This window comes from Brassica napus, unplaced genomic scaffold, assembly GCF_020379485.1.
Source record: "Brassica napus cultivar Da-Ae unplaced genomic scaffold, Da-Ae ScsIHWf_2618;HRSCAF=3367, whole genome shotgun sequence".
Taxonomy (NCBI): Eukaryota; Viridiplantae; Streptophyta; class Magnoliopsida; order Brassicales; family Brassicaceae; genus Brassica; species Brassica napus.
The window spans coordinates 26,137-52,600 of NW_026015918.1; the positions used below are offsets into that span (position 1 = coordinate 26,137).

Below are 26,464 nucleotides of genomic sequence, written 5' to 3' on the forward strand. Positions count from 1 at the left end.
GATTCTTGATCAACTCTTGATCAAAGGATTTTGGCTCTGATACAAATATAAGTCTAAAGATTGTATGAACTCGATATAAAGAAACTCTTCTTTATTAGCTTAAGAATCACTCAAAGCTTAAGCACACAAAACACACAATCTCTAAAACTCTCGCAAAGGTATGCAACCCTCTTGTAACTCTTTATATAGAGACTATATTTCCTAAACTCATTAGGAACACATATTTCTTTTTTTCTCTAATCCTATACTCATTAGGATTGGTGTAACTTAACTCCTAAGTTATCTTTATGTTTATCTCCAACATAAGCAACATGTGGTTGGAGTGAGCATTCCCCAAGCCGCTAATCTGGAGCGCGTTGGTAGCATGTCATTGACAGCAACCCACATATGGAAAGCATGTTTAGGCGTATTGCCTTTAAACCATACCGCATTGTACCAATTACGATTTGGTTGTCTTTCTCTGATCGTGTTCCATATTTTGGATGAGGAGAAAGACTGAAACTTCACCCCCTCAATGGTCCAAGAATAGAAATCTGAGTCAAGTGTACCTGAAGGAACAGGAATTGTTGTCAGATAAGCATGGAGAGCTACTGCTTCGTCGGATCTAGGCGCTGGCAGATTCCATAAGTCGTCTGTGGTAGCCTCGGAGACCGTAGCTTGAAGAGGTATCCGTAGAGCACGGGGTCCTGAAGGTCCTAGAGCATCAATTAGAGCTCCCAACGGTGTCCATTGATCAAACCAGAAACTAGCTGATCTTCCATTTTGAACCGTGCATACAATAAATGGCCTCGCAAGTTGCCTAAGCTTGAGAATCGACTTCCAATGCCATGAATCTCTAGTATGGCCAGTTAACTCCCAGAAACTTTGACAGTTTAGAAGGATCTGGAAGAACGGCCAAAATTACCAACAAGATATGGTTGTGCTAGGTTGGCAAATTATGGTGGGAAGATTAATGTTTTATGGGATAAGTGTGCAAGTTCTTTTAGTTCGAAAAAGAAGGTTTGGTGTGCTGAGATTGCACTTGAAACACGCAACAAACATGAGGTTTATTGGAAAAGTGGGTGGTGCAATGTTGTGCTTACATTCTCCAACCCAATTTTTTTATAAGACTTTGATTGTTGCTAATGTTTGATAAGCTGATCATACTCACGTACAAGTATAATATTAGAAAAGAACAAATGGTGTGGACAAAAGAGGATTCAAATGAGGCTGATGAGGTGGTCAGTTCGAGTCAAGAGCCATTGGACAGAGGAGAGACTCTTAGCTGTTACAAACTAGTGCAGTGAGTATGATCGAACAAGCGACCTGACATGATAACATCATTGCGTTCTCAATATGATTAATCTGTTTTTTTTTCTCTTGGGGTTAAATTATGGATATTAAGAACATCATTATCCTAGAGATCCCTTAAGCGTCTCTTAATAAATTTTTAATATTATTTAAGTAGTAAATTTTGTTAAGAGACTTAGTTAAAAACTTTTAACTTTTATGTACTCCATTGCAAGTTTCTTATTTAAAGGTTCTTAAAAAAATTGTTAAAGTTGCAAGATTAAACACAAACAAGGTCTGTGCAAAGATTTATCCAGACAAATCGTGGTCTACTAACAAGCCGAAGTTATATTATAACATCAGAACCAGACTCTGAGGAGAGACTACTACTCTGCCTTGTATCTCTTCTCTAGTTCCTCCAAATGCTCAAGGTCTTTGTTGTACTTGCAGATGTGATGAATACACCTGTCAGTGAATATGAGAGAATATAAGTCAATTCAACTATATAAGTGTGAGGCGTGTGATAGTTGCTGATGTATGTACCAGTAGAGAAGGATCCCAGCCGCACACAGAACCACATTCCTCTGAGCCTTGTAGATCTGCCACACAAGTAAAACTTGCAAGTTTACTGAACCGAGACAAGAGAAGCCACAAACAACAGATTGAATATCCCTAAGGTTCGATTTATTACAAACGTGCAATCAACTAACAAAAGGTTCAGATCGATATTTCAAGAACAGAGGCAGCTAGAGAGGCAGCTAGAGCGGGATATATGTAATTATTACCTTCCACATGGGAAACACAGTTTCTCCACCCTTTTTGACGTTGGACAAGTACATCAATACAGTGGCGATCCGATGACCACCAAGCTGTTGGTTTACTTGGTCGTGAAAGAAGTCAAAATGCGGTTCATATTTTTGGCCATTCTCGTAGTGCAGTATTTGCATGGATTGTCCATTTTCTGATAGACAAAACAGGTAAAAAGAAGAAGAAAAAGAGATGAGTTACCTTTCTGCTACTAGAGAGAAAGTAAGAAACGATATTAAAAAATTATGAATATGCCTCAAACAATACCCTCGGGAAGAAAAGTCCAAGCAGCAAGTTTTGCCTCGACAGTAGCAACTATATCATCCTGCACCGACAATAATCAGTGAGAATCACAGAAAACCTATAGAATAACCAGATTTGCATTCAAGCTACTTTGTCTAACAGCAGAAGAAGAGCATCCTATAGAGTGTTATTTGGGGGTATTAGTAACAGAGAACTAGTCTGCCCAGTTGGTGAAGTAAGCTAGCCAAATAGAATGCATACAAAATCAAGATTTAACCTCAGAAAGAAAAACATGATAAATATAACTGATTGCACGAAACAAAACCAGATTTATAACCACAGCTTCTTCTTCTAACAGGTCATTTAGAAAACTTTACAGAACAGAAGCTCACCTGTCTTTTGGAAAGAAACATTCCAGAACTTGTGCGTACTTCACTCGCTACGCTCTCCCCTGAATCATTATCAGCAACAATTGACTTCTCAAGCTTCCCTTTCGCCTTGAAAAAAACAAAGTATCTGAATTCAGTCACACAGTCTCATAACATTCCATGATCAATCACTAAGTTCTCAAACAAACAAGGCAATAATCAAGAAGATGATTGATTGATTGATAGTACCAATAATCAAGCACTCCCGGCTCGAAACCCTAACTACAAAGACCATATCGATCACCAGCAGGAAAGAGTGAGAAATTAAACGATCAAAGATGGATAGAGAGAGGCGATTACCGAGGAGTTGAAACCCTGCGAAGGCGACGATGGAGGCGGCAGGCTGGAGTATGAGCGAGACGACCGACACGATGCATTTCTTCAGAAGCATAGGGTAAGGGAGAGTCAAGATGACGGCGATTGCGAAGAGAAGCCGAAAAAGGAGAGGAATCGGGAGAGAGACGGAGAGAAGCCGAAAGCGTTGAAACACCAAACCTCTCCTCCCCCACTCATTTTTGGACACATGCCCCACAAGAGACGTACCTTGCTTCCCTTGATTAAGAGACGTATCTTCTTATTAATATATTTTCATTTTATTTTTAATCCCAATTAGGCTAAGATACACCATTGGGATAATGATGCTCTAACGTTGCTTAGAGGTTTCTCTTATAAATGATATGTTTTCTCCTCTTCTGGGTGACGCTCTCTATTTTGTCCTCTGCTTAATTAAAACGCACCAATACGCAAAACACTAAGAAAACAAACTCTGGTCCCTAAAATTACATGAAACTGTTAGCTGATGTTCTCGAGTCAGGCTGAGTTGTTGTAGGAACCACGAGTGGTCTCTGCAACATCCTGACGTGTGCTTGTCTCCGGCTCTTGCTCCTTGACATCCAAGTTTACACCTTCCAGTGACCGGACTGTCGAAAATCGATTCTACAAGAACAACGAGGAACATTTCAATCCATTACGGACCTGGCACAAAAAGAGGCGAGATTTTTTTGTAAATTTACCTTGAGAGCACTATTTTCAGCAACAAACTCTTCGTATTGGCTTCTAAGCTTGTTAATTTCTGCTCTAAGACTTGCGTTTTCTCCATTCAACACATCTGCTCGTTGCGCTAACTCGTCACATTCCGCCTTAACATGCAAATAAAGAAAAAAAAAAGCTATAGATCATTTCATATGTATGGCCTTTGATGCTAGAGCAGTTTTGAGTATTACCTGTTTACGCAGCCTAGATCTACGAGCAGACTCCCTATTTGATTCCTTCCGTCTCTGTCGCTTAAGCTCTCTCTCGTCCTAATTCACAAAGCAATTAAACACGCCGCTTGAATAACCGTAAAAGGGTACATAAGTTACACACAGACCTGTACCCATGTTTGTGATTGGGAACCATCTACTACAACTCCAGGAACTGTTGTCCCATGACCGCTCCAGTAATCCATTCCCATGTTTAGATTTGTTTGTGGAGCTGGAACACCTGTAGCCGACACTGGCGTGACTGGGACAATTTGGTTCACCGGTTGATTACTTCCATTACGAGGTGGTCCCTGAGCAGAATCTGAAGCTGTTTCACCTGTTGAAGGTAAGCATCTTTGAACATTTAGGTCTATATCACATCATAAGAGCTGAGTTAAAGATAGACTAACAAACCATCCTTCCCGTTGTGTCTAGATCCAGAGTCCTACAAACGTTTGCAAAGCTAATCAGTAACATCATCATGCTCACAAACTGAAACGATTTAGCGGGTTGCTAGAAACTTACATTTTGTGAATTTGCATCACTTCCTTCACTTGTACCATCAGAACCGCTCTCAGCACTGTAAAAACCAAACAAAAAACTGCCAGTTTCAGCAAATATATAATACAATGACATTACAATCATGAAGTGACATGCCTTTTAGAACAAGCTCCATTAGCTGATGCTCCTGAGTTTTTTCCAGCCTCATTCTTCTTTCCTATAATCATATTCAAACTTCCCAAGCTTCCTTTTGATCTTTTGATTGGTAACTTCTCCTTCGCCTCAGCTTGTTTACCATCACCTTCCACACCGCTTCCAGTATTTCCCTGAGAATCCAAAAGACATTCCTCGATCAAAATCCCATTCGAATTGACACAGAGCCTTATTAAGAAAATGGATAACTCACTGAAGCTTCAGCCATTCCATTAGGAGAAGGCATTGTATAGGGACTATATGGATAAGATCCCTGTTGCAGCACGGAAACAAAACGTTTAACAGAAATAACATAAACATTCACTAACTTGAACACATAACCAAAAGATCTAAAAAGCGGAGCAGTACCGGAGGTAATGAAGGGTGAGCGTACAAGCCACCTGGAGGATACATGGCCACATATGGATGAGGCGGTGTTCCATAAGGAGGCATCATATGCTACAAAAAGAAGAAAGAAAAAAAAAAATAGAACATTTTCATTAGTCAGCACAATGGTTATGGAGAGCCTAACGAAATACTTATGTTTAGCTTGATGAAACCTACACAAGCAAGTATGCAAATATCAACATAAGCCCTCGAAGTTTACCTGAACACCCCACATATAAGGGTGAGGTTGGGGACTTGATGCTACATAACCATGAGGCGGCGGCATAGGAGAATAAGCCTGTTAAACAAGAAACATAAAAATGAGCCACATAACACCCAAAATGCAGACAAAGAAACAAGGAATCTCTTTCTAGACCTGGAAACCAGACCAATCAGGAGTGGCCACAGCAGAAGAAGGTTCCTACAAACACAGAAACACCAAAGCATGAACACTAACAAACACTTTTGGTAGAATCCATCCATAGATAACAAAATGCAAACCTGTGAAGTAACAGGAGCAGAAGAAGGTGGTGGAGGGGTCTTGGGTTCGTTCTCTTCACCAGATTTGTCCACCTCGCTACTACCCATTATCACGTTGTTCACACTAGACGAGAAGGAGCTCTGCTTATAAGTTTAAACATAACAAACCCACCAATCAGTTATTATCTCCAAATGACGCATTGAACAGTAAAGCTCCTAAGCAGATTCACTGACCTAACCCAGGATCTAAAAAGATCACATTATTATCTCAGGATGCAAACAAAAAACTTAGCTTTCCGTTAAACAATGGGGGAGAAGAGCTAATAACACAAATTTCAAATATTTTATATACTAAAGGCAAAGCTTTTAAGAAACGGTAAAAGAGAAGAGCTACATGGAATCCAGTTTTGAAACTCAGAATCTAATCGAATCAGAAAAATACCTGAAGAAGATCGGTAATGTTGGAGCAATCTGAGGAAACCCAGAGATGCGAAATAAATCAGTGAGTTTCGAATTTGCAGAAATTGGAGTGGGAGGATTGATTGACCTTTGTTGTGTTTCTGATGGGGAAGAGGAGGAACAAAACAAGGATAATATTTTATTCAAAGCCCAAATTGTTTTCTTATTTATGAAATTAATCCCGTATTTTTACTACTGTTTTTTATGTGGAGTGTTTAAAAAGATGGAAAGACGAGAATATTATGAGGACTCGATAACAATTCATATCCATCCAGATAAGTAGTACAAAATAGGTTTGGGTTCATAAAAATGGTCAAGTGTAGCCCAAGTGTTACAAGACCCATAACTCGTATTAGAGATAGCTATTTTTAACATAACAAATTAACATGATAGTGCTCGAAATAAATTAATTCCTAGGATTAGTGGGGCCTTCGGGTTCGGATATCACAGACACAAACTATAAAAAAGTATATTAATAATTCTTTGGAGTTTGAATCAACTTCAACCTTTAAAATAGCTGTACTTTTTCTTTATTCTAAATATAAATTATACCAAAAAAATTATAAAGTAAAGATATTGAAGTATACTAAATTTATAACAAATATCAATATTCAAAAAATCGTTAAGTGGTAATCATGCGCATTATATGAGAGTATTGACAGAGTCGAGCCTGATTAGAATCTAGTCAACTACATGTTTTGAATCAAAAATAGTTTTAGAAGCCAACTTTGTTGCAATAAACGCCTACATCTTGATTGGTAATTGTCCCTATTAGTAGTTTATCAATTCTAATCTCAGACATAATTCACAAAAAATCCTAAAACCCTAGAAACTCTTTTTTCAAGAAGAAAATCTGCTGATGAAGAATCTCTACTCCGGGCCGATTTTAGCCGGTATCGGAGGTGCCATCCTCTCCCCTTAGCTTATTTTTCCTTTGCTTCTCTCTCCACAAATTCTCTCGATGTCGATATGTGTGTTGTTCTGAGTCGTTGATGACTCACCAAAAAGCTTAAGGGACAAAGGTGACTTCTTCTGAGGGCTTGGAGGAACGACGAGACTACGGAGCAGCGTGGAGAAAGAGGTCGGCTTTTAGAGCTGGAGTGTGACGCCAGATATGATTTTTCCCTTTGTAGATCTCCAGCGATCCCTCCACGGTGACGGCACGTGTCTCAGTGGGGCACCTTCTCTGGCGTGGATCTCCCTTCCCTAGCAACGGTGAGCCAAACTAAGAAGTCACGCCGCGAAGGCTTCAAATTGTTGGTGTTGTCAACCGGTGGGAGGAAAATTGTAGCCGGTATGTGATGGTGTCTTACTTCCCAGCGCTAGCGGTGACTCCTTTGTCTCGTCGGTGGTATATACCCATGCCATTGAACGCCATATCTGCTGAACCGGTTGTGTTTCTGGTTGGTCGAGGCTCGCTTTCAATACTGAATAGTTCCATCACTACGACTAAGAAGCGAGGTGTAAGACCCGGTCCCTCCGGATCATACTCGATCACGACAACGCTTCATTCAATCCAAATCCTCACTTTATTCCAATAAAACCATAGCAATAGTCTTTGAATTCATAAATAACTTAAAAGAAAAAACAAATCCCCAAAGATGACACCACAAGACTCTCACTCTCCGACCTCCTCGTTTGTACCTACAAAAGAGAGGGGTGAGTAATTGGGATTACGTAGTGAGGGTAAGTTCTAGGAACCTACTAACTCATATCAGAAGAAACAAACAATCAACACAGCCACAAGCTAATAAGGACTAGCATGAAACAACAACAAGCAACCTAGACCTTTAGGACCTAGCGGGCGACCTCGGGGGAGCCATCCCGAACCCCCTTCGCTGCATTTCCTACGGGCGCCTAAACCGGGCTACGATCCATAGCTCATATGTAACTACCCAGTCACGGCCTCTTTGGCTCAATCAGGCATTGTCCGTCCTCTGGTCTCATAGTCACTTATGCCAAGACTCAGCATGACTCGATCCTATCAGGCGCCACGTTCCCCATCCACACATTCCCAGACGTCCACACCCGTTCTCAGTGTCACATCCTTACACATTCATCATCGTTTCCATGTACACATCTCGTTACATCCATTCACCACACACAATTCATCATCACAGTCATTCATATCACACAACCGCTTTATCCTTTAACATCCTAATAGATCTATATGCTTTTATCACATCAAAAACCCAACAACTAGGTCTAATAGTTTCATCAAGCAAGAAACATAAACGAATAGTTCTACACTACGCCTAGACTTTATTAACAAGGGACTTCCCTAGAGGGCTTGTTGGATATGATAAGAGTTCACGGTCGGGTCCTCACCTTGGCCTTACTCGTCGTCACAGATCCAGATCTAGAAGAAGAAGAAGGTTTGCTACATCACCACCACAGATCTGTACTCTCACGCTCAACACGGATAGGAAAAGGTATTAGAGACCAGATTTATCACACCCAATGATAAATCATGGAGAGGAAGCAAGGGAATAAGGAGATCGAAGGCTTACTTCTCAGATCTGATGAACAACAACGAAAGACGGTAGATGAAGAAGAAAATCGGAGATGGTGGCGTAGGATGGCCAGCGCAGGTGGTGGTCGTCGGAGGTGGTGGCCGGCGGCTAGGGTTCCATGGTGACAGCTTGACGGTTCGGGATCTTTGCAGAGCTTCGCTAGATTTTCTCTGATGGAGAAAAGAACAAGGATGCACCTCCTTTTATAAGAAAAGAATGATAGAACCCTAGGATTTATCTTAATGGGCTGCAGTCTAACGGGCTTTCTCCTTTTAAAACAAAATAAATTTTGGAGGTCCGGGCCAGGGATCTCACATGAGGCATTAAAGCTTGATGACACTTGGTCAAGTTGGGATTGCACCGCTCGGTGAAGAAGCATTGGTTTGAAAGCTGAGCTCTCATCATATGTCAACTAATGTTGTGTTAAAATGTTTAATCCTGATTAGTACTAATTAGTCTCGGGTGTTAGTGTTATTCACTTTATGTGGTTGAATTTAGGTGGTTTGAGAGGCAGTCTTTTCTGAGTCGTAGGAAATGTTTGTTTCACTGGGTAGAATTACATCAAAGTAGAAGATCGGGTAGCGTATGATCCATCTATGTGTTCATGGGTGATACTAAATCACTTTGTATGTAAGTGTGGTTGATTCCATGTGGTTGAAAGTCATGTACTACTCTTTTGGATAATATAAAGTTGAAGTTGAGTAAAAAAAAATTGTCCTCATTAGTATTCTAGAGTTGCGAGTTCAAATTTCAAATAAAAGATTTTAAATATTTTTCCATAAAATAATAGTTTTTGTGGCCAAATTTTTCTTAAGCTTAAGGATCCAAAATATTCAAATCCGGATCTGAGTAATGATTAGACGGGCCTAGACCAATTTTTTTAGCACTTTAGCCGATTTTCGAAAAAAATAATCTGAAAAATGTTTTTTTTCGTTTAGGCTTTGATCTTCGTTATTGGATTTCGTGGCAGTAAGCGTTGTCCATTTGTTTTGTTTTTGTGTACTGTTGTAGGAAAGTGTGAAAGACCGCGCATCCGCAATTGTCATATGAGTTAAGGATATGTTCTGGGAATTTCAGTAAATATTTATAGGCTTGGTGGGTATTGTTTAAGATTCAATCTTTAGATTCAATGAGTTTTGTGAAGATGCAGATTGAGTTCATTAAAGATGAGAATCATATATATAGAGTTTACAGAGGGGTTACAAATCAGGAACATTTATGATCAAGCGATTTAAGATGGGGACATGAAGAGTTCACCGGTGAAAAAATAGATTACGAACAGACACACAACGCAATTATGTAACTCAGACTTGTTTGAGACAATGATGAAAAGAACTCAAACTCATGCTAAACGACAACAATTTACAATATGGGAAAACTATAATTGTTGCAAACTTGAGTTTTTTTTCATATAACGTGATGAATCCAATTTAAAAATGAAACTTATAATACACTTGTAGGCCCGACCCTCAGAGGAAGCCGAATAAGCAAAGGTTTTCGACCTTCATAAATATATATTATGTTCGGCCATCAATGTAAAAAGTATCATTTAGCTTAGTGGTATAAATGTTGGTGTTTATATTACAATAACCCGGGTTTGAGCCATGGATTTGACACTTTTTATATTTTTTAAAAGTGGAGCCCACAAAATACTGACGTGGCGCACTGAGGAGTGAACAAAAACTCAGCTATAATAATATAGATTTTAGTTTTTTTGTATAATATTTTGGGTCAGGCTCAGTTTGGTTTTTACTGCCAGATATTTTGTGAGCCCTAGTTTGGGGATATCAAAACGTTTTTGAGGCTTTTGACTAAAATGTTAACTTTCTTACAACAAGCCCACCAAGTCCATAGCTGAATGCATACTCCGAGTTTCGATGACGTGGCAAGATCGAAAGTGTTAATCTTCCCTCAATCGAGACCGTTGAATATTCCCATTAGGAACCGATTCTCTATTCCTTTCTTCTTTCCTCCTCTCGACAACTCGAAGGTCAGCAGTATTCGAGGATTATCTCCGTTGAATCGCTTTCTGGAAACGAAGCAGAGATGGGTTTCGAGGATGATCCGTAAGATCTTCTCCTTTCTTTGTTCAGTTTTCAATTTAACTATGCTGTGCAGAAGAAATTCACAACCCCTTCCTCCTCTGCTTAGGGTTAACGAGATCCAGCTTTGATTTTTCCAAATCTATCTTCTTTTGATTACAAAAAAGTGAATTCGTTTCATGGGTAGACGAAAGCTTCGATTTTGTTTCGAGATTCGATTGTGCGTAATCGTTTAATTGAATTTTGTTGTTGTCGTTTCAGGTACCGTGATGTGGATGGGGAGCCGTTGGTGGACTTGGATGATGACTTCGGAGGAGACGATCGTGAGCCACTTGAGGACTTTGAAGACAACTTAGCCGATGATATGGGGGACTGGGATGGCGAAGGTTCACAAACGCCTCTTTACGACAACGATAAAGTCAAACCCAGGAAACGGTTGGTGAAGAAAGCGTCTAGTGATAAACAGACTATCGATGTTCCTGAGTTGATTGACGAGGATGTGGAGGATGCGGTGTTCGATGAGTACATGGAAGGAAGAGGAGGTGGTACAGAGTATGATGATAAGGTTGGGAGGAAGAGGAAGAATGAGAAAGAGAGGAGTAGTAGTGGCGGTGGGAAGGAGAAGAGGTATAAGCTCCCAAGCCGCGGTGAGAGGAAGTCTGAAGAGATTGATGAGATGTGGAAATCTATTGCACATAACCCTGAGGTGCACCTCTTTGGTTAATCTTTCTGAGATTGCGTTTGTATATTTTCTTTGTTGTTTTAAATGTTTTTCTTCTGTTGTAGAATGATGAAGAAGGTGTTAGGACTATGGATGACGACAATTTCATCGATGATACTGGTGTGGATCCTTCTGAGAGGTATGGAGGTGATGGGGGAGACCGGTCTCCAACTCATTATCCTCAGGTATGAGAGGTGTCTTTCAATTTCTATCTCTGAATCTAGCTTTTGTTTGGTGATATGTAATGCTTTTGGTTATTAAAAATTCAGGCAGAGGAGGGTGAGGATGATGATGAGGTTAATAACCTTTTCAAAATGGGAAAGAAAAAGAAGAAGGCTGAAAGAAATCCTGCGGAAATCGCTCTCTTGGTTGAGAATGTGATGGCTGAGCTTGAGGTCACTGCTGAGGAAGATGCAGAACTCAATAGACAGGGGAAGCCTGCTATCAACAAGCTTAAGAAACTTTCCCTTCTTACCAATGTTCTTGGGAAGTAAGTTACTAAGTTACTGTTATCGTATTTATTTTCTTACTGACATTCTGTTTCGTAATACTGCATGTTTCGTCTTTATCCAGGAAGCAGCTTCAAACAGAATTCTTGGACCATGGAGTTCTAACTCTGCTGAAGAATTGGCTTGAGCCTCTTCCTGATGGAAGCTTGCCAAGTATAAACATTCGTGCAGCTATTCTGAGGATTCTTACTGATGTATGGATTCCTGTTTTTCTCTAGGTATATGTGGCAGATTCACCAAATGGAAGCATTCTTTATAAAAATTCCTGATTATGTCTTGCAGTTTCCAATTGACCTGGAGCAGTATGATCGGAGGGAACAATTGAAAAAGAGTGGGCTTGGGAAGGTTAGGATACACCACTTGATTGCATATTGACGAGTTGGTACTTATATTTGTTCTTCTTGCTTTTGGTAGGTCATTATGTTCTTATCAAAGTCCGACGAGGAAACTACTTCAAACAGAAGACTTGCTAAGGATTTGGTTGATAAATGGGTAAACAGCTTTCTCGAATGCTCCAATCCCTTGAGAATCAAATTCCACCTCATTTGCTTACTGTTGTTGTGTGCTTGATGTTGTAGTCTCGTCCGATTTTCAACAAGAGCACAAGGTTTGAAGACATGAGAAATCTTGATGAAGATAGGGCTCCCTATAGAAGGCCACCAGTGAAGAAGTAAATCACAAGCCTTTTAATTTTTTTTTGACTTCACTCATGATTCATATACTGACGCATAGTTTCTCTTCTTGTTCTACTCGGTTTGACATAGACCTGTCAACAAAGCTTCGACAATGGAGTCCAGAGATGGTGATTTTGACTTAGATATCCGGTATGGAAGAACATTTTAGAATCTGGATATTTGCATTTCGTATACTGAGTGTTTGTTGATAAAATGTGGCAGGCAACGAAAATCTGGTCTGACTTCGGGTCAGAGTTCGAGGGGAGATTCGTCCAGGAACATGACCATGAGACCAGAAGCAACTCCTATGGACTTTCTGATTCGTCCTCAGTCCAAGATTGACCCAGATGAGGTCAGAGCCCGTGCTAAACAGGTTTCTCAGGACCAGCGTCGAGTGAAGGTAGAACACATTCTTACAATTAACTATTTTCTCACTGATCGGACAAAACACCATCAAGAATACCACCTTAAACATTTATGCTCAAGCTCCCTTGCTCATGCACAAGCTTGGCTGAGTCGCATTTTGTGAACAAAACTACCGTTGTTGTCGCTCTTTACGTATGAATCCGTCCTTCAGCTGGCTTTTTTTGGTGTTAAAATTGCAGATGAACAAGAAACTGCAGCAGCTAAAAGGACCAAAGAAGAAGCGTTTGCAAGCCACTACGGTGAGCGTGGAAGGTCGGGGTATGACCAAGTACCTATAAAGAGCTTGCAACCAGGCCTCGGAGTACTGGCTCTCTTCTATCTTGTAATCTTCAACTTTGATTGGATCATTGTTTGAAGTCACTTTGGGGTTATACTTGCATGCTCTCTACTATAAAACTATTTGCTTTGAGTCTCTAATGTAATGGGAAGTGAAAGAAACACTAAGTTCCTCTTTGAGAGCACCAGATACTTTTACCATCAAATCAATTTTCAGTCCGTTGCACAATAAAGGTCCGATTTTTGCTTTATTTTTTCTCCAAACCAGCTGAGCTCTAAGAGTAACTCCAATGGTGTTGGAGTCCTTACGTATATAATATATATTTTTTTTTGTTTTTTGAATAATTAAGGATTTGACTTTAAAATGTATGTCCAATGGTGTTAATCAATATGGAGTCTTTAGGAATTTAAAATTATTAAATTTGTAAAACATTTAAATTTAAAATTTTTATTTATTCAATGATTAAAAACAAACATATAATAATTATACATCTTCATCATTACCAAACTTGTTTCAAATATTTTCGATTAAATCATTTTTCACTGCTTCGTGTGTACGCCTATCTCGAACCTGATTCCGTAGACCAAGCATATTACCGAAATGTGAAAGCATGTAGTTAATATGCTCTACATGTGAACTTCTGCTCGACTCGCCTTCTTCAAATTCCGATGTATCGTACAGAGTGTATCCACCTCGTTCATTTTCGACTATCATATTGTGTAGTATGATACATGCTCTCATAATCTTCCCTATTTTTTCCATGTCCAATGATAGAGCTGGGTTTTTCACTATCGCAAATCGAGCTTGCAATACACCAAAAGCACGCTCCACATCTTTTCGGGTTGCTTCTTGAACTTTAGCAAATAACGCTGCTTTAGAACCTTGAGGGAGTGTGATAGATTGGATATATGTTGACCATTTTGGATATATACCGTCCGTGAGGTAGTAAGCCAAATCATACTGGTGTCCGTTGACCATGTACGTTACCCTTGGAGCTCGACCTTGGTAAATGTCATCAAAAATAGGTGACCGATCAAGGACGTTAATATCGTTTAAGATACCTGGAGGACCAAAAAAAGCGTGTCATATCCAAAGATCTTGTGAAGCTACAGCCTCCAAGACAATTGTCGGCTTTCCTGATCCACGTGTGTACTGTCCTTTCCAAGCGGTTGGGCAATTCTTCCACTCCCAATACATACAATCGATGCTTCCTATCATCCCCGGAAAGCCGCGTACCTCTTCAATATCGAGTAATCGTTGAAGATCCTCTGGAGTGGGTCTTCGTAGATACTCATCTCCAAATAACTGTATTACGCCTTCTGTGAAATTGGTTAAACATGAAAGTGATGTGCTTTCACCAAGCAAGCATACGAATAGCTGCCGTACACTTTTGTAGTGTTGATAGACCTAACCTTCCGACTGCATCTCTTCTTTGTTGAAAGAATGGAACATTTGCTGAGAGGGTGTCGACAATACGCATGAATACTTCCTTGTTCATACGGAAACAGCGTCTGAATAAATGAGGCGGAAATGTCGGATCTTCACTGAAGTAGTCATTCCATAGACGGTTGTGGCCCGTTTCTCGGTTTCTTTCGACATATGCACGTTTCTTCTTTTTTGCAGTTCGATTCTCCACAATGCTGTTGTATGTTTCTTCAAAATATTCATCAAAAGCCTCATTGACAGCCGCATCCAGTCTTCGGTCGAGTTCATCTGCCATATCTGGCTATCCTTCCTTCAAACATTATAACAAACATACGTTTTTATAAACTTTCTTTTGGTATTACTTTTGTGCCCATGTCGACATATATATATTTCATAATCATAAGTTAAAGACGTGTCGACATATATATATTTCATAATCATAAGTTAAAGACATATATATATTTCATAATCATAAGTTAAAGACGTTTTTATAAACTTTCTTTTGGTTTTTACATAATAAAGTTTCGAATCATTTTAATTGCTCTAATGGTTCATCAAATTGTTTTAATAACTGATAATTGAACAAACGAAACACTTGGGAATTCATCAAAGAGGCTAATGAAAGAAACATGAAATGTTTATAGAACAAACCAAAGTATCATTTTCCACCTCAAAGTACCAAAGTATCATTTCCACCTCAAAGAAACATGAAATGTTTATAGAACAAACCAAAGTATCAGAACCAGACAAATCTTTAGCATTACCGAAGAGATCATTTTTAAGCTATGGATCCATATACCTTGCTCGTCGAGATGGTGGGAACTGCTGATGGAGATGAAGGTGGGAAGCTCGTCTAGATGAACCATATCAAGAGAACATAACCATTTGTACAAGGAAAATAAGAGCAAAAGAAATAGATTGCACTAAAACATCATTACATCCGTTTTTAAGACAGTACAAAGGAAGTAGAAGAGCAAAGGAAATAACATAACATCCTAGTCTACAAACAGACTTATAAAGGCAACATACAAACAACCCGTGACGTGGTTCACATGAAAATACAAACAGAAAATACAAACTACCCGTGACTTGATACCAGCTTATGTCTTCAACAAGCACATGGTCTTGTACTTCACCTGAAACAGAAGAAAATCACGTGTGTAAGCAACGTAAATAGACATGTTTTAGTTGTGAAATGACAACTACACTTATGTCTAATGCAAACAGTTGAAACTAGTATAATGCAAACATCTGAAACTAAGGTTAGAGCTAACAAACCCTACAACAATTCAAACATAAGTTTGTTTTTGAGAGCTGATTCCATCTCAGAGAGAGGCTCGGGCTTTGTAAGCAAACTCTTTAGCAAACTTTGCTGAGAGATTTTTTTTTAGCTCCAACAAATTTTCTAGCTTTGCCAACTCTTCCTCTTTTCCAGTTTTCTTCCTCTTGCTACCAGCCTTCGCAGCCTTAACCCCTATTGGTCGCTCTTCTGGCTCTGGCTCTGGCACTGCCCCTTCACCGTCGCCTTGGGAATCCGTTGGTTTGCGCTTGTCCTTCTCCAGATAGGTAGAGCACCATTTCACATCATGCCGAAGCTCCCTCCACGCATGTTCGAAGTTGAACTTCGATCCCTGGTCATTGGCAAAGATATCCAAGGCAGACTTCATCACATCGTTCTCATTTTGCCCGCTTCTCTGCTCCCTCAGTGTCATGTCGTAACAGCCAGCAAACTTGCAAACTCCCTCGTTGATCCTAGCCCATCTTTGCTTGCATGGCCCAAGTTCTCGTGGGCTTGTCCCAACCAGTTGAGGACTGGAGTTGTAGTACTCTACAATCCTGTTCCAGAAGGCACCTACTTTTTGTTCATTACTCACTATTGGGTCTTTGCTGGTGTTGAGCCACGCACCAATGAAGATTAAATCCTCCTTCGGTGACCATTTTCTCCTCTGTTTGACAGTAGACACACCAGAACTTTGGCCGGTAAAGAGAAGAGGTTCGCATGAGTCAAGATGAACTGGCCCTTGACTCATTACAAGGTTTACATAACCACCGGATTTGCCCATTTAGGAAGAAGTCTGTGTTTCTCTAGTAGAAACACATACGATTAAATAAGGGATTCTATAATAACTCTATTGAATCCTAGTAGAAAACAGTCATATCAGAACAGCTCACGAGAATTTAATGGGTTTTTGGCTTAAAGGAAGCAGTGCAGTTACGCACAATTAAATGGTGGTTTGGTGTACATTAATAATCCTAGTCTGTTTCCTAACTACAAACTAAAAGTTATTTGCTCAGAAACATTAAACGGTTACACAATCCTAGTTTGTTTTCAAGTATTCTCAACTACTAAGTGACACGGTTACACAGTCCTAGTTTCTTTTCTAACTACAAACTAAATTCCATTTGAATTCTAACTGGTAAGTTCAAACACTAACCTTAGTTAGAAACCGGTAAGTTTCTTTTCTCGAGTTCAGCCACCCGCATAAGCATCATCTTCACCTGGCCCTGAAAAGACAGCAGATTAACAAATGAATATCTTAGAAAGATGATTAATAGGAGAGTGAACCATCAGAGAGAACTCACCTTAAGTGCCTCGCACTCTCGCAGAAGCTTCTCCTGCTCGTGAAAACGTTCTTTGAGTCTCTCCACCTCTTGTTGCATTCCCATAACCCATGGTTGCCTGAAATGCATCCCGTCATTCTGCGAAAACAGAAAAGAATATATCAAACAACAAATAAATATGGAAGGACGAGATCGATAAATATAGACAGAAGAATTCAAACCTCATAGTCTTTGCATATGAAGTATCTTTTCCCAGTGAGGTAGTCATATGTATCCTCTTCATCGACGACCTCCTTCGTGATAGATCCACAGGGGCACAACTTGGGAATCCCCTGTTGCGCATTTGCAACGAAATGAAGCATGTTGTAGTATGCTTTGTGTGCTTTCATATCTCGCAATTCTTCCTCCATTTCAGAACCTAAAAGAACAAAAACATATAAGCGGATCAAAATCCTTTAATCGTGATGAAACCAACAAAGAAGCGAGTAGAAAAGAAGAAAATAGTAAGACCAGACGAAAACCCTAATTCGATTTTAATCCCCAATTCGATTTTAAACCCAAAATCTATTTGATCCCCACAATCGAATCCATAAACAAAGAAGCGAGTAGAAAAGAAGAAAATAGTAAGACCAGACGAAAACCCTAATTCGATTTTAATCCCCAATTCGATTTTAAACCCAAAATCTATTTGATCCCCACAATCGAATCCATAAACACTGATGAATCAACATGCATCAACTCCAAATGCAAAAATAAAGAACTAAAATGGTCCGATTTACCTTGAACAAAGCGGATCGCAGAATCGCCTTTTGTTTCGCCGGGAGAGGTGAAAAGGTTTTTTTTTCTGCTCGAGTCGCGAAAATGACCGAGTTTTTTTCCCCTCACAAAACACATCCCTTTCCCGATCCAATCAGACGTTGCCAGCGCATCAAGGATCAACCGCAAATAAATCCTTCATTAAGGATTCAACCTTAGCGTAACGTCAAGTTTAATTATTATTTTATTCTTAATGCATAAGGATTAGCGCTAAGAATTAGCTAATATCCTGCGTTGCAGCTGGTCTAAGGAACTTTCGGTTTGGGTTTCCGTAAAGTTCTTAGTCCGTAATTATATATGCATATATAATATATACATTCAAATATATGTGTACTAAGGACCCAAGAGCAAGGACTCCCAATAATCATGCCCTAAGGCCTCAAAGTTATCATAACTCATGTTGTAACATCTATATTACTAAAAGAGAAGTACCCATTTGAAAATGTTTTTACTTCTTTAATTAAACTCCTTTTTTTTTTGCTTGTCTTTTTCAAATGCATTTATGAAATATCCTAAAACGAATAAAACTGCCTAATTTATTACTTGTCTTTTCAGTTACATTAATGAAATATGCTTAAATGAAATATCCTTAAATAAATTTGGACATAATGTCATTTAATCAACCAAAAAACTCATGAGTTATCCTTACGTGAATAATTTTAATAATGGAGATTTTTAAAAACGTGAATCATTAAAATGTTACCTAAAACATGCAGCACTAATATATAACATGCATCAATAAACTAGAATTTGACTCACACAATTGTACGAATATTATTTTCAGTTGATTAAATTTAAAAATAATTATTTATTCAAAAAATATTTAAGAATGACTATGTTCTTAAAAATTATATGGTATTATTTGCTCATAACTTATTTGTCATTTGATAAATTGTTAGAAAGAAAATTTTAGTATAATATAACTCAGTTGTCATTTGCTAAATTTATGGTTTTTATTTATATTTTTTATTATTTAATTATAATATTTTCATTTTATATTTGAAAGATAAATGAATTTTCTTTCAAACAATATTTTTTAAATGTATTTTTTAAAAATAATCAATTAAAATTGTTATTATCATTGAATATCATTATTTGTGACATAATTTGAGTTTTCGTTTACATCAAAACTTATCATATTTTAGGATAATTTTAATTTAAAATGTAATTTTCATATTTTTCAAACAAATTCTAAAAATATTTTTTAAATATTTTGTTATAATTGTTAAAAAAATATTGAGTTGCATTTCAAATAAAAAGGTAAAGATATTAAAAATATTCTAATTAACATATGTAAAATTTAATATAGTTTTAAGGAAATAGTCAAAATAAAAAAAATTACCCATAAAATAATCATGATTTTTGGTAACTGGGCGGATCATTATTTATATGATATCGCACACGAAAGAAAAATTTCGGTTTTTAAAATTATCTAATTAACTCTATACTCATTTTTTAATATTTTTTATATGATATCACACATTCGTTAAAAACTAGATAGTTTAAGATGCAAAAAAATAATATTTACTTAATGAATATAATATGAACGAATATTACAAATACATCGTTTAATAAAATAAATAATTAAAAACTGAAAATCATATCCAGCGCGGTTCAGGGTTTAGTATTTGTTATAAGATAGAGATATGTAGCAAAAAAAAAAAAAAAACCTAGTTTCTACTTCCCAAAAATATCTCATTTACTTGTTCCAAATCTTGAAGCTGCAAAAACATAAGAACCCACAACGCAGGCAAGAACAGCAAGAACCAAAGAGAAGAGCTGAAAATTAGCCAGAAATACTCCAGAGACTACGGAATCGACTGATCTGCAAACGACAGAGTTTCCTTTTAAACCGCAGCCTTGAGGCATCATAGGGCCATAGAGAGTGAAAGCTGTTTGATAGAACCAGAGGCCTTGAAGAGTCATTGCAATGCCATTGCATAGATCTACTGGGAAGCTTGTAGGGCAGATTGCTCCTGCGATTGAGGAGATGACGCAGAGACCGACAAGAAAGACGAGGAGGAGGTGGTAATAACCTTCAAGACCTTTGTGGCTTGTGGAGTGGAAGAAGAAGAGAAGTCCTTCGGCTGTAAAAGCTGTTGCAGCTATTAAACACAGAGCTTCTTGTGGCAGAGGAAGCAACCTATGACACATGAAAAATTAAGTTAATAGAGTGTCACTAATAATGATTTCAATATCACCAAACCTCAAAGCTCTATACCAATCTTGATGATCCAACCTACCTGGTTTTCTCGGAGAACAAAGCGATAAAACCGAGGATGAAGAACATGAGAAGCATCCCAGAGTGCTCGAAATCGTTCATGTGGGAAGGGTTCAAGACACCATTGACAAAGAAGTTGAGATGAGTGGAGTAGAAGAACTCGATGCACAAGTCAATGAGTGAGCCAATGGTGACAACGTAAAGCTCCAAGTACTTGATCCTACCGTTGAAACCAGGGACAGGGTGCCAAACTCGAACCCGAAATGACTTGGGGTTGGATACGAAGCGAACCACAGAGCTCCAAATGTGCCAGACTCCAACCACAAAGAACAACGTACCTGGCAAAGCATGACCTTTGAAAGAACCCATCTTTCTCTCTCTCGAGAGAAAGCAATTATTAGATCAAAAGTTCAGATTCTATCTAAAACAAAGGATCAAATGAGAGGAATATAATACCCTGTAACAGATTGGAGATCAGAGTCCTTCTTGTGGAGATTTCGATCAGAGATAATCTTGCAAAGTCAGAGTTGTCGTTGAAAACGAGGGAGAGAGAGAGAACAAAGGAACAAACTTGGTCAATGTTTGAAGCTGTTGGGAATAAGCCAGACACATGGGACGGGAGAAAACAACAAAACCCAGGTAATAAAAACAAAATCTCTGGATCAGATTTATCATAAACACACAAACTTTTTCCCTAGAAAGAAAGGTTCTTGAGAAGTGAAAAAGGGTCAGCAATAATAGGACAATCATAGAAGAAAGATTAATAATACTAAAAAAAAACATCCATTATCTCTCCCACAAGCCACATGGGAGCATTTGAGAATCATATTGTGTTTCATTGGATCATCATAACTCCAAAAGATTTGAGAGAGGATGATTAATCAGTTTTCTTCTTTAGAAATAAATTGTCAATAGATTAATTCGCTCTTAATATAATATGACTATACATTATGCCTTTTTGTCTCCAAGCGTTCTTCTAAGTTGTAACCTCTCCATATATCTTTTTGTCTCAAAGCTGCATCAGAATGAGTACTTTACATGGTTTACAAACACTGTTAATGCATTTGATGAAAATATTTGACAAACAACCCAACACATTTACTGATGATTACACGAATGGTTTATGACAAAGGAAAGTGACCACAAGTTTTTTGTTTGTTGATGCAGTGTGCAAATTATAGTGGGGAAAAAGGTCAGCACATTTCAATAAGTGGATAATATCAGTCTTCTAAGGATAGTTCTTTATACACAACGCTTTTTAAGCAAGAAACTAATGTCTTTGTTGTTGTAGTGTTGGGGTTATATTGTGTCGACTCGGTTTGAACCAACTGCAAAAGCCAGTCATAAATCTATTCATCATCGTCTTGTATGTTCAATGCGGATTTAATAGAGTGCAGATCATGTAGAACATCTTGGACTCCTTGGCTCAGATCCTCAAACTGTTGTTTTGGTATATGATATGTCACTTCCCCTTCTTCGCCAACGTGTTCCCGCAGTGTCACAATCTCCTCCAAAAACTTCACATTAGTAGCCTTGAGTTCCTGAGCTTTTCTCGGTGATTCTCGTTTGGATTCAGTATTTCTCTTGACAATTGAATGGCCTCCAGATGATGAATTACCACATAAGCTGGCATCTTCTGAAGATCTTGGTGGCTTCTTCCTCGTTAAAGAAACAGAACCAAGAGAAGAAGATGACGACTTGTTCAGTTCTTGAGGTCTTGGTAAGTTTTTCCTTGTCAAAGATGAAGAACCAGAAACAGATGGTGGTGACTTGGGAGATTCTTTTGAACCTTGCGGGCTTAGGGAGCTTTTCTGACCAGGCGAGTTGACAATATCAACAGATCTTGGTGACTTCTTCCTCTTTGAAGGATAGCCAGACAAAGATGGTGCCTTGTATGGTTCTTTCGAAGCTCGCCGACTTGAGTAATTGTTGTTCTTTACATAGTTATCTCGCCTATGAGGAAGAGGAGCAAATGATGCGTTTCTTGGAACCTGAGAAGACGAGCTCGATCTTTTGGCTAGATCTGCTACCCGAGGTATCATTCTTGGCTTCTTGACAGTAGAATCTACACACAAAAAAAAAGAGTTTGTCTTGAAACAAAGGAACCAATAGTAAGAAATGAACATGAGAACCCATTATTATACCGTTTTGCTTTTCCAAAGGAGTATTTGTCTTGTTGGATGGAGGAGACCTTTTGGGTGAGGGAACAGGAAGCTGAAATGTGACATGGCCATGACCCTTAGTTCTCCCTACGCCCCTGAGAACTCCTTTAAGTTCCTTAGCACCACCTATTGCACTGCTCGAGCTTCTATCAGGACTCTTTTTCCACCTCGGTGGTGATCTCTGGACCCATTCAGGCCTATGCTTATCACCTTTCTCTGATCCTATGAGGCTCCCTGAAGAGCTACTACGGCCAAGACTCCCTTTCTTTGTTTTTGTTTCTCTAGATGTTACCTTCGTTGTGGTCGTCGCAGCAGCTGTTGTAGTTGATGGTTTCTGCCTCGGGGGTGAAGCCAGAAGCTTGTGGGATAGTTTCTTAGCTTCGGACTGTAACATCGCAAAAGAAAGCTTCCACCACCGAATGTACCTAACGGTAACATCACCAGCATTGACCCGTGCAGGAATGTACATCATATCGCTTGAAATAGGACGGATATAGTCTTTCCAAGCCAGTTCCGGAGTCTCATTCCTAGCTGAAACCGCACCGGGAACATCCTGGTCATAACCAAATTGCAACGCCACACGGTGCGGGTAATAAGGTTCAATACAATGCACACCAACCAGTTTACAGAACCTCAAACACCGACCAAAGGCTACAATGTTCTTGTCATCAGAGTGCAGATGGACCCAACAGTTATCTTCCATGTAAAACCTAGGGAACTTGAAGTTGTGCAGAGGCTTTGTGTAAGGACGAAAGTCAAAACTCTCTTTGGTGGTAGAGTCCAAAACCGCTCTAACATTCTCAGGATATCCATACAGATCCTGACCGCCACCATGTTGGTGCCACCGGGCCATCCGTGGCTCACCAGGGTTTAACTGACCTGGCTGGCCCGGTGGCTGCAACTCCATGATCCTCTCATAAGCCCAAACCTGCACAAACTGTAACGGAGACTTCACCACAACCGTATCGTTCTCACCATAACCAGCAAGATGCTCCTTCAAAAGACCGAGATCACGGTATATCCCCGCTAAAACCGCCGGAGCCAGAGCCAATGTAACCCCTTTAGCAAGCTGAATCGAAGCCGGAAACAGCACATCATTCACCAAATCACCTGAACTGGGAAAAACAAAACGTGACAGCCATGTAACCAGGAAGGCCTCATGCTCAATCTCATTCCCTGACTTCAGCATCTCCTTCATCCACAAGCCAGCACTACACTTCTTCCCCAACTCACCCTCAATCTCACGCTTCACCTTCTTCATCTTCTCCTCCACCTCCTTCATCTCCTCTCTCTTAACAGGAGCCATGGCATTGTTCCCAATCACAGAGAACCCACCAAGAACAATCACATCCTCAAGCGTCACCGTCGCTTCACCCCAAGGGAGCACAAACGTGTTCGTCTCAATACACCATTTCTCCACCAAAGCCATCATCAACTCATCTTGCTTCTTGATCTCGTACCGAGACGCCAAGATCGCATCATACACACCTGCTTTCCTCCACACGGTGGCGTGTGTCTCCGCCATAGCGTTCACCCACTCGATCCAGTTCGGAGACGGAGAGGCCCAGCCCGGAAACGAAATCTTGGCCGTCCATATCTCCGGATCAACGGACTCGGGTCGGCATATAAAGGCGTCGAGAGGGAGGTCGAAAACGTCGTCGTCTATAGACATGGTGGTGTGTTTAAGGAACCTCGCGGTTCGTAAACCCTCGAATCTTTTGCCGTTGAGGCACATTAAAGCTTCTCGGACTTGAACAATCTGTTCATCTTCTGCCTCAGAAGATCCTCGAGACTCCATTTGACTCAAAAAAGGCGATGCCTTTGGGGTCAGAGAGAATAAAAGGAGAAAGCTTTCCTTAAATCTTCCTTACCTCCGCCGTGTCTATTCCGGTGGTATTAACCGGAAACATATCCATCTTCAAATGTCCCTTTTTAAAATGTCTAAATTAGAAAATAATATAAAAATCTATTTATATGACGACAATAACTCTAAAATTACATGTTTTCTCATTTAAAAAACGGTTGCCAGCCTTGAATTAATGTAGAGGACACTGGAATTAGAAAAGTTTATCTTTTTCTTTTTTTTTAAGTCAACAGTAGAACTTTATCTGGAGCATAATATTATTTTTGTTACAAGTAACATAATATATATTTAATATTTCTTTCATTAGCTGAAAACTTGGGAATGTCATAATACAATCTCAATCCCTTTGTATATTTATCGAAAAACATTACATATCCACGTGTCATTATGAGAATGAAATTTATAATTTTTAGAGAAATAGGTTGGTACATCTTAACTTATACTCCATCTGTACCTGAAAGTAAAATTTTCTAGAGTATGCACGCTTATTAAAAATTTAATAAATGTTTATAATTTAACTTATTTTTTACTTTATTATACACTTTCCGATAACTTTCCACCAATGAAATTTAATCAATTCAAATATTCTCAATTAATGTTTCTCAAAAGTATAAAAAAGTATCTTAACAATATAGAAAATCTATCTTTGTGGAACAAGAAAAAAATCTAAAAAATCTTACTTTCGGGAACGGAGGGAGTATTATACTTTTTGTTAAGCTACCTATTAAATTGATAAATAGTGTACAAAAGAATATTCTCGCACTTTTCTTAAATAAAAGCTACAGAATAGCCTAATATGATTAACGTATATATGACAATTAATGATTATGAATAATAAATATTTGTTAAAAAATTTTGTATTTTAGCTTTTTTTGTTTAATTTTATATTATTAAAAGATATTAAACAATCACATTAACCATATAATAAAAAATATTATATTTTTTTGTATGTTATATTTGGAATTTTTAAAACGACTACAAATTACTAAAAACGTTAAATGTTTCACACTAAAATTTTGTGACTAATGATTTAATTGTTTTGGTAATAACAAGCTACAAATGATCATAACTAGTATGAATATGAAATTTCATTTACTAGACATTTCATATTATATATTAAATATAGTTTAAAATTAAACTATATAACATATAACATAGAAAAATACTTAAATATGATAATTTTTAAAATTGTATTGAAAAATTATTGAAACCTTAATGTTTAATTTTGAAATTTGCATTCAAAAAATCGCACATTAGAAATTTTGTACTTATCATATGAGTATGAATTCTCAATAATAAATATTTATATTAAAATATACTATATATCTATGTCCATGTCATTGAAATTTAGTTATATACCATATAAAATAAATAAAATGATTGTTTTGATTAATTTACCAAAACAATATCGTAAATAAACAAGATATATTGTTTTGATTTATGTGCTTATTCTAATTTAATTATATATAATACGTAAATAAATACAATTAATATAAAATATTTTTATATATAACAGTTATCCCGCGCAATTTCGCGGGTCTTAAGCTAGTGTTATGGTGTATGATGTGTGAGCTAAAATCTGCGATCATAATTTTAATATAAATATCATAAGATTTAGGAAAATGGTAGATCTCTCTCAGACATAGTAGATTTCTAAGATAATTGCTCGAATTGATTAATATTATACTATTGACAATCTAACTAATACTAAAAGAGTTATATGAGGAGTAGAGAGGGTGTCCAGGTCAGATTAAAAAATCGACCAATAGAAAAGGTGTTGTTTTGCCACGTCAAACCTGCTACTCACAACTAATACTAAAAGGGTTATATGAGGAGTAGAGAGGGTGTCCAGGTCAGATTAAAAAATCGACCAATAGAAAAGGTGCCACGTCAAACCTGCTACTCACAATTTTGCATTTTGTCGCAAGCGTCTCTTCTAATTCTTCTAATCGTTTCAATTTTCTACATGTTCTTCCGTTTCTCCACTCTCAGATCATTCATTCCTCTTCTTTAATCTTATATGCGTGAGCCATAATACCCTTCCAACTTCCTCCCTTTCTCCCACTACAAGAAGGCAGAGTCAACTCGAAGCTCTACAGCCGCCGGAAGATAGTTATAGCTCTCAGACTCACCGACATAGACAGCGACAAGCTTCTCTACCACCAACAAGCCTCTGCGTTTATGCCGTCATCTACTCCACCTTGGCCACTCCGGATTCGTTGCGCATATTTCTTCACGAGAACCA

At 38.4% G+C, this 26,464-nt stretch overlaps 6 protein-coding genes across 9 annotated transcripts; 1 reads left to right on the top strand and 5 right to left on the bottom strand.

Moving 5' to 3' along the window:
* Positions 1-1,474: 1,474 nt before the first annotated feature.
* Positions 1,475-3,325, bottom strand: LOC106437485 (probable prolyl 4-hydroxylase 7). 3 transcript variants are annotated; one of them, XM_048773700.1, is made up of 6 exons: positions 3,048-3,325; positions 2,712-2,809; positions 2,344-2,401; positions 2,055-2,230; positions 1,813-1,868; positions 1,475-1,734 (listed from the first exon to the last, which is right to left on the bottom strand). In XM_048773700.1, the coding sequence occupies exons 1-6, from the start codon at positions 3,136-3,138 to the stop codon at positions 1,656-1,658; spliced, it is 558 nt and encodes a 185-aa protein (XP_048629657.1). In that variant the 5' UTR covers positions 3,139-3,325; the 3' UTR covers positions 1,475-1,655. The 3 variants fall into 3 exon arrangements, with proteins under 3 accessions (XP_048629657.1, XP_048629658.1, XP_048629659.1); XM_048773701.1 differs by having other exon boundaries at positions 2,712-2,816; positions 3,048-3,290; XM_048773702.1 differs by lacking the exon at positions 3,048-3,325 and adding an exon at positions 2,937-2,952 and having other exon boundaries at positions 2,712-2,816.
* Positions 3,326-3,374: 49 nt separating this feature from the next.
* On the bottom strand, positions 3,375-6,250 carry LOC125601601 (bZIP transcription factor 68-like). The gene is made up of 13 exons (XM_048773699.1): positions 5,991-6,250; positions 5,570-5,689; positions 5,445-5,489; positions 5,289-5,366; positions 5,051-5,140; positions 4,896-4,955; positions 4,646-4,815; positions 4,514-4,568; positions 4,403-4,433; positions 4,117-4,325; positions 3,971-4,048; positions 3,761-3,886; positions 3,375-3,683 (listed from the first exon to the last, which is right to left on the bottom strand). The coding sequence occupies exons 2-13, from the start codon at positions 5,654-5,656 to the stop codon at positions 3,558-3,560; spliced, it is 1,155 nt and encodes a 384-aa protein (XP_048629656.1). The 5' UTR covers positions 5,657-5,689; positions 5,991-6,250; the 3' UTR covers positions 3,375-3,557.
* Positions 6,251-10,338: 4,088 nt separating this feature from the next.
* LOC125601599 (protein IWS1 homolog 1-like) lies at positions 10,339-13,419 on the top strand. Its single transcript, XM_048773697.1, has 11 exons — positions 10,339-10,586; positions 10,824-11,268; positions 11,349-11,468; positions 11,553-11,773; positions 11,857-11,986; positions 12,075-12,137; positions 12,207-12,284; positions 12,371-12,462; positions 12,557-12,616; positions 12,689-12,866; positions 13,072-13,419. Exons 1-11 carry the CDS (start codon positions 10,567-10,569, stop codon positions 13,168-13,170), a joined length of 1,506 nt encoding a protein of 501 aa, XP_048629654.1. The 5' UTR covers positions 10,339-10,566; the 3' UTR covers positions 13,171-13,419.
* A 229-nt stretch (positions 13,420-13,648) lies between these two features.
* On the bottom strand, positions 13,649-18,504 carry LOC111204269 (glutathione S-transferase T3-like). Its single transcript, XM_048773698.1, has 2 exons — positions 17,378-18,504; positions 13,649-17,294 (listed from the first exon to the last, which is right to left on the bottom strand). The coding sequence occupies exon 2, from the start codon at positions 16,655-16,657 to the stop codon at positions 15,920-15,922; it is 738 nt and encodes a 245-aa protein (XP_048629655.1). The 5' UTR covers positions 16,658-17,294; positions 17,378-18,504; the 3' UTR covers positions 13,649-15,919.
* Positions 18,505-19,486: 982 nt separating this feature from the next.
* LOC106437482 (transmembrane protein 45B) lies at positions 19,487-20,948 on the bottom strand. Of its 2 annotated transcripts, none has more exons than XM_022698921.2 (3): positions 20,650-20,948; positions 20,216-20,562; positions 19,487-20,115 (listed from the first exon to the last, which is right to left on the bottom strand). In XM_022698921.2, exons 2-3 carry the CDS (start codon positions 20,560-20,562, stop codon positions 19,668-19,670), a joined length of 795 nt encoding a protein of 264 aa, XP_022554642.1. In that variant the 5' UTR covers positions 20,650-20,948; the 3' UTR covers positions 19,487-19,667. The 2 variants fall into 2 exon arrangements, with proteins under 2 accessions (XP_022554642.1, XP_022554643.1); XM_022698922.2 differs by having other exon boundaries at positions 20,216-20,570.
* Positions 20,949-21,374: 426 nt separating this feature from the next.
* On the bottom strand, positions 21,375-24,282 carry LOC111204378. The gene is made up of 2 exons (XM_022698920.2): positions 22,338-24,282; positions 21,375-22,258 (listed from the first exon to the last, which is right to left on the bottom strand). The coding sequence occupies exons 1-2, from the start codon at positions 24,151-24,153 to the stop codon at positions 21,543-21,545; spliced, it is 2,532 nt and encodes an 843-aa protein (XP_022554641.1). The 5' UTR covers positions 24,154-24,282; the 3' UTR covers positions 21,375-21,542.
* Between the last annotated feature and the right edge of the window lie 2,182 nt (positions 24,283-26,464).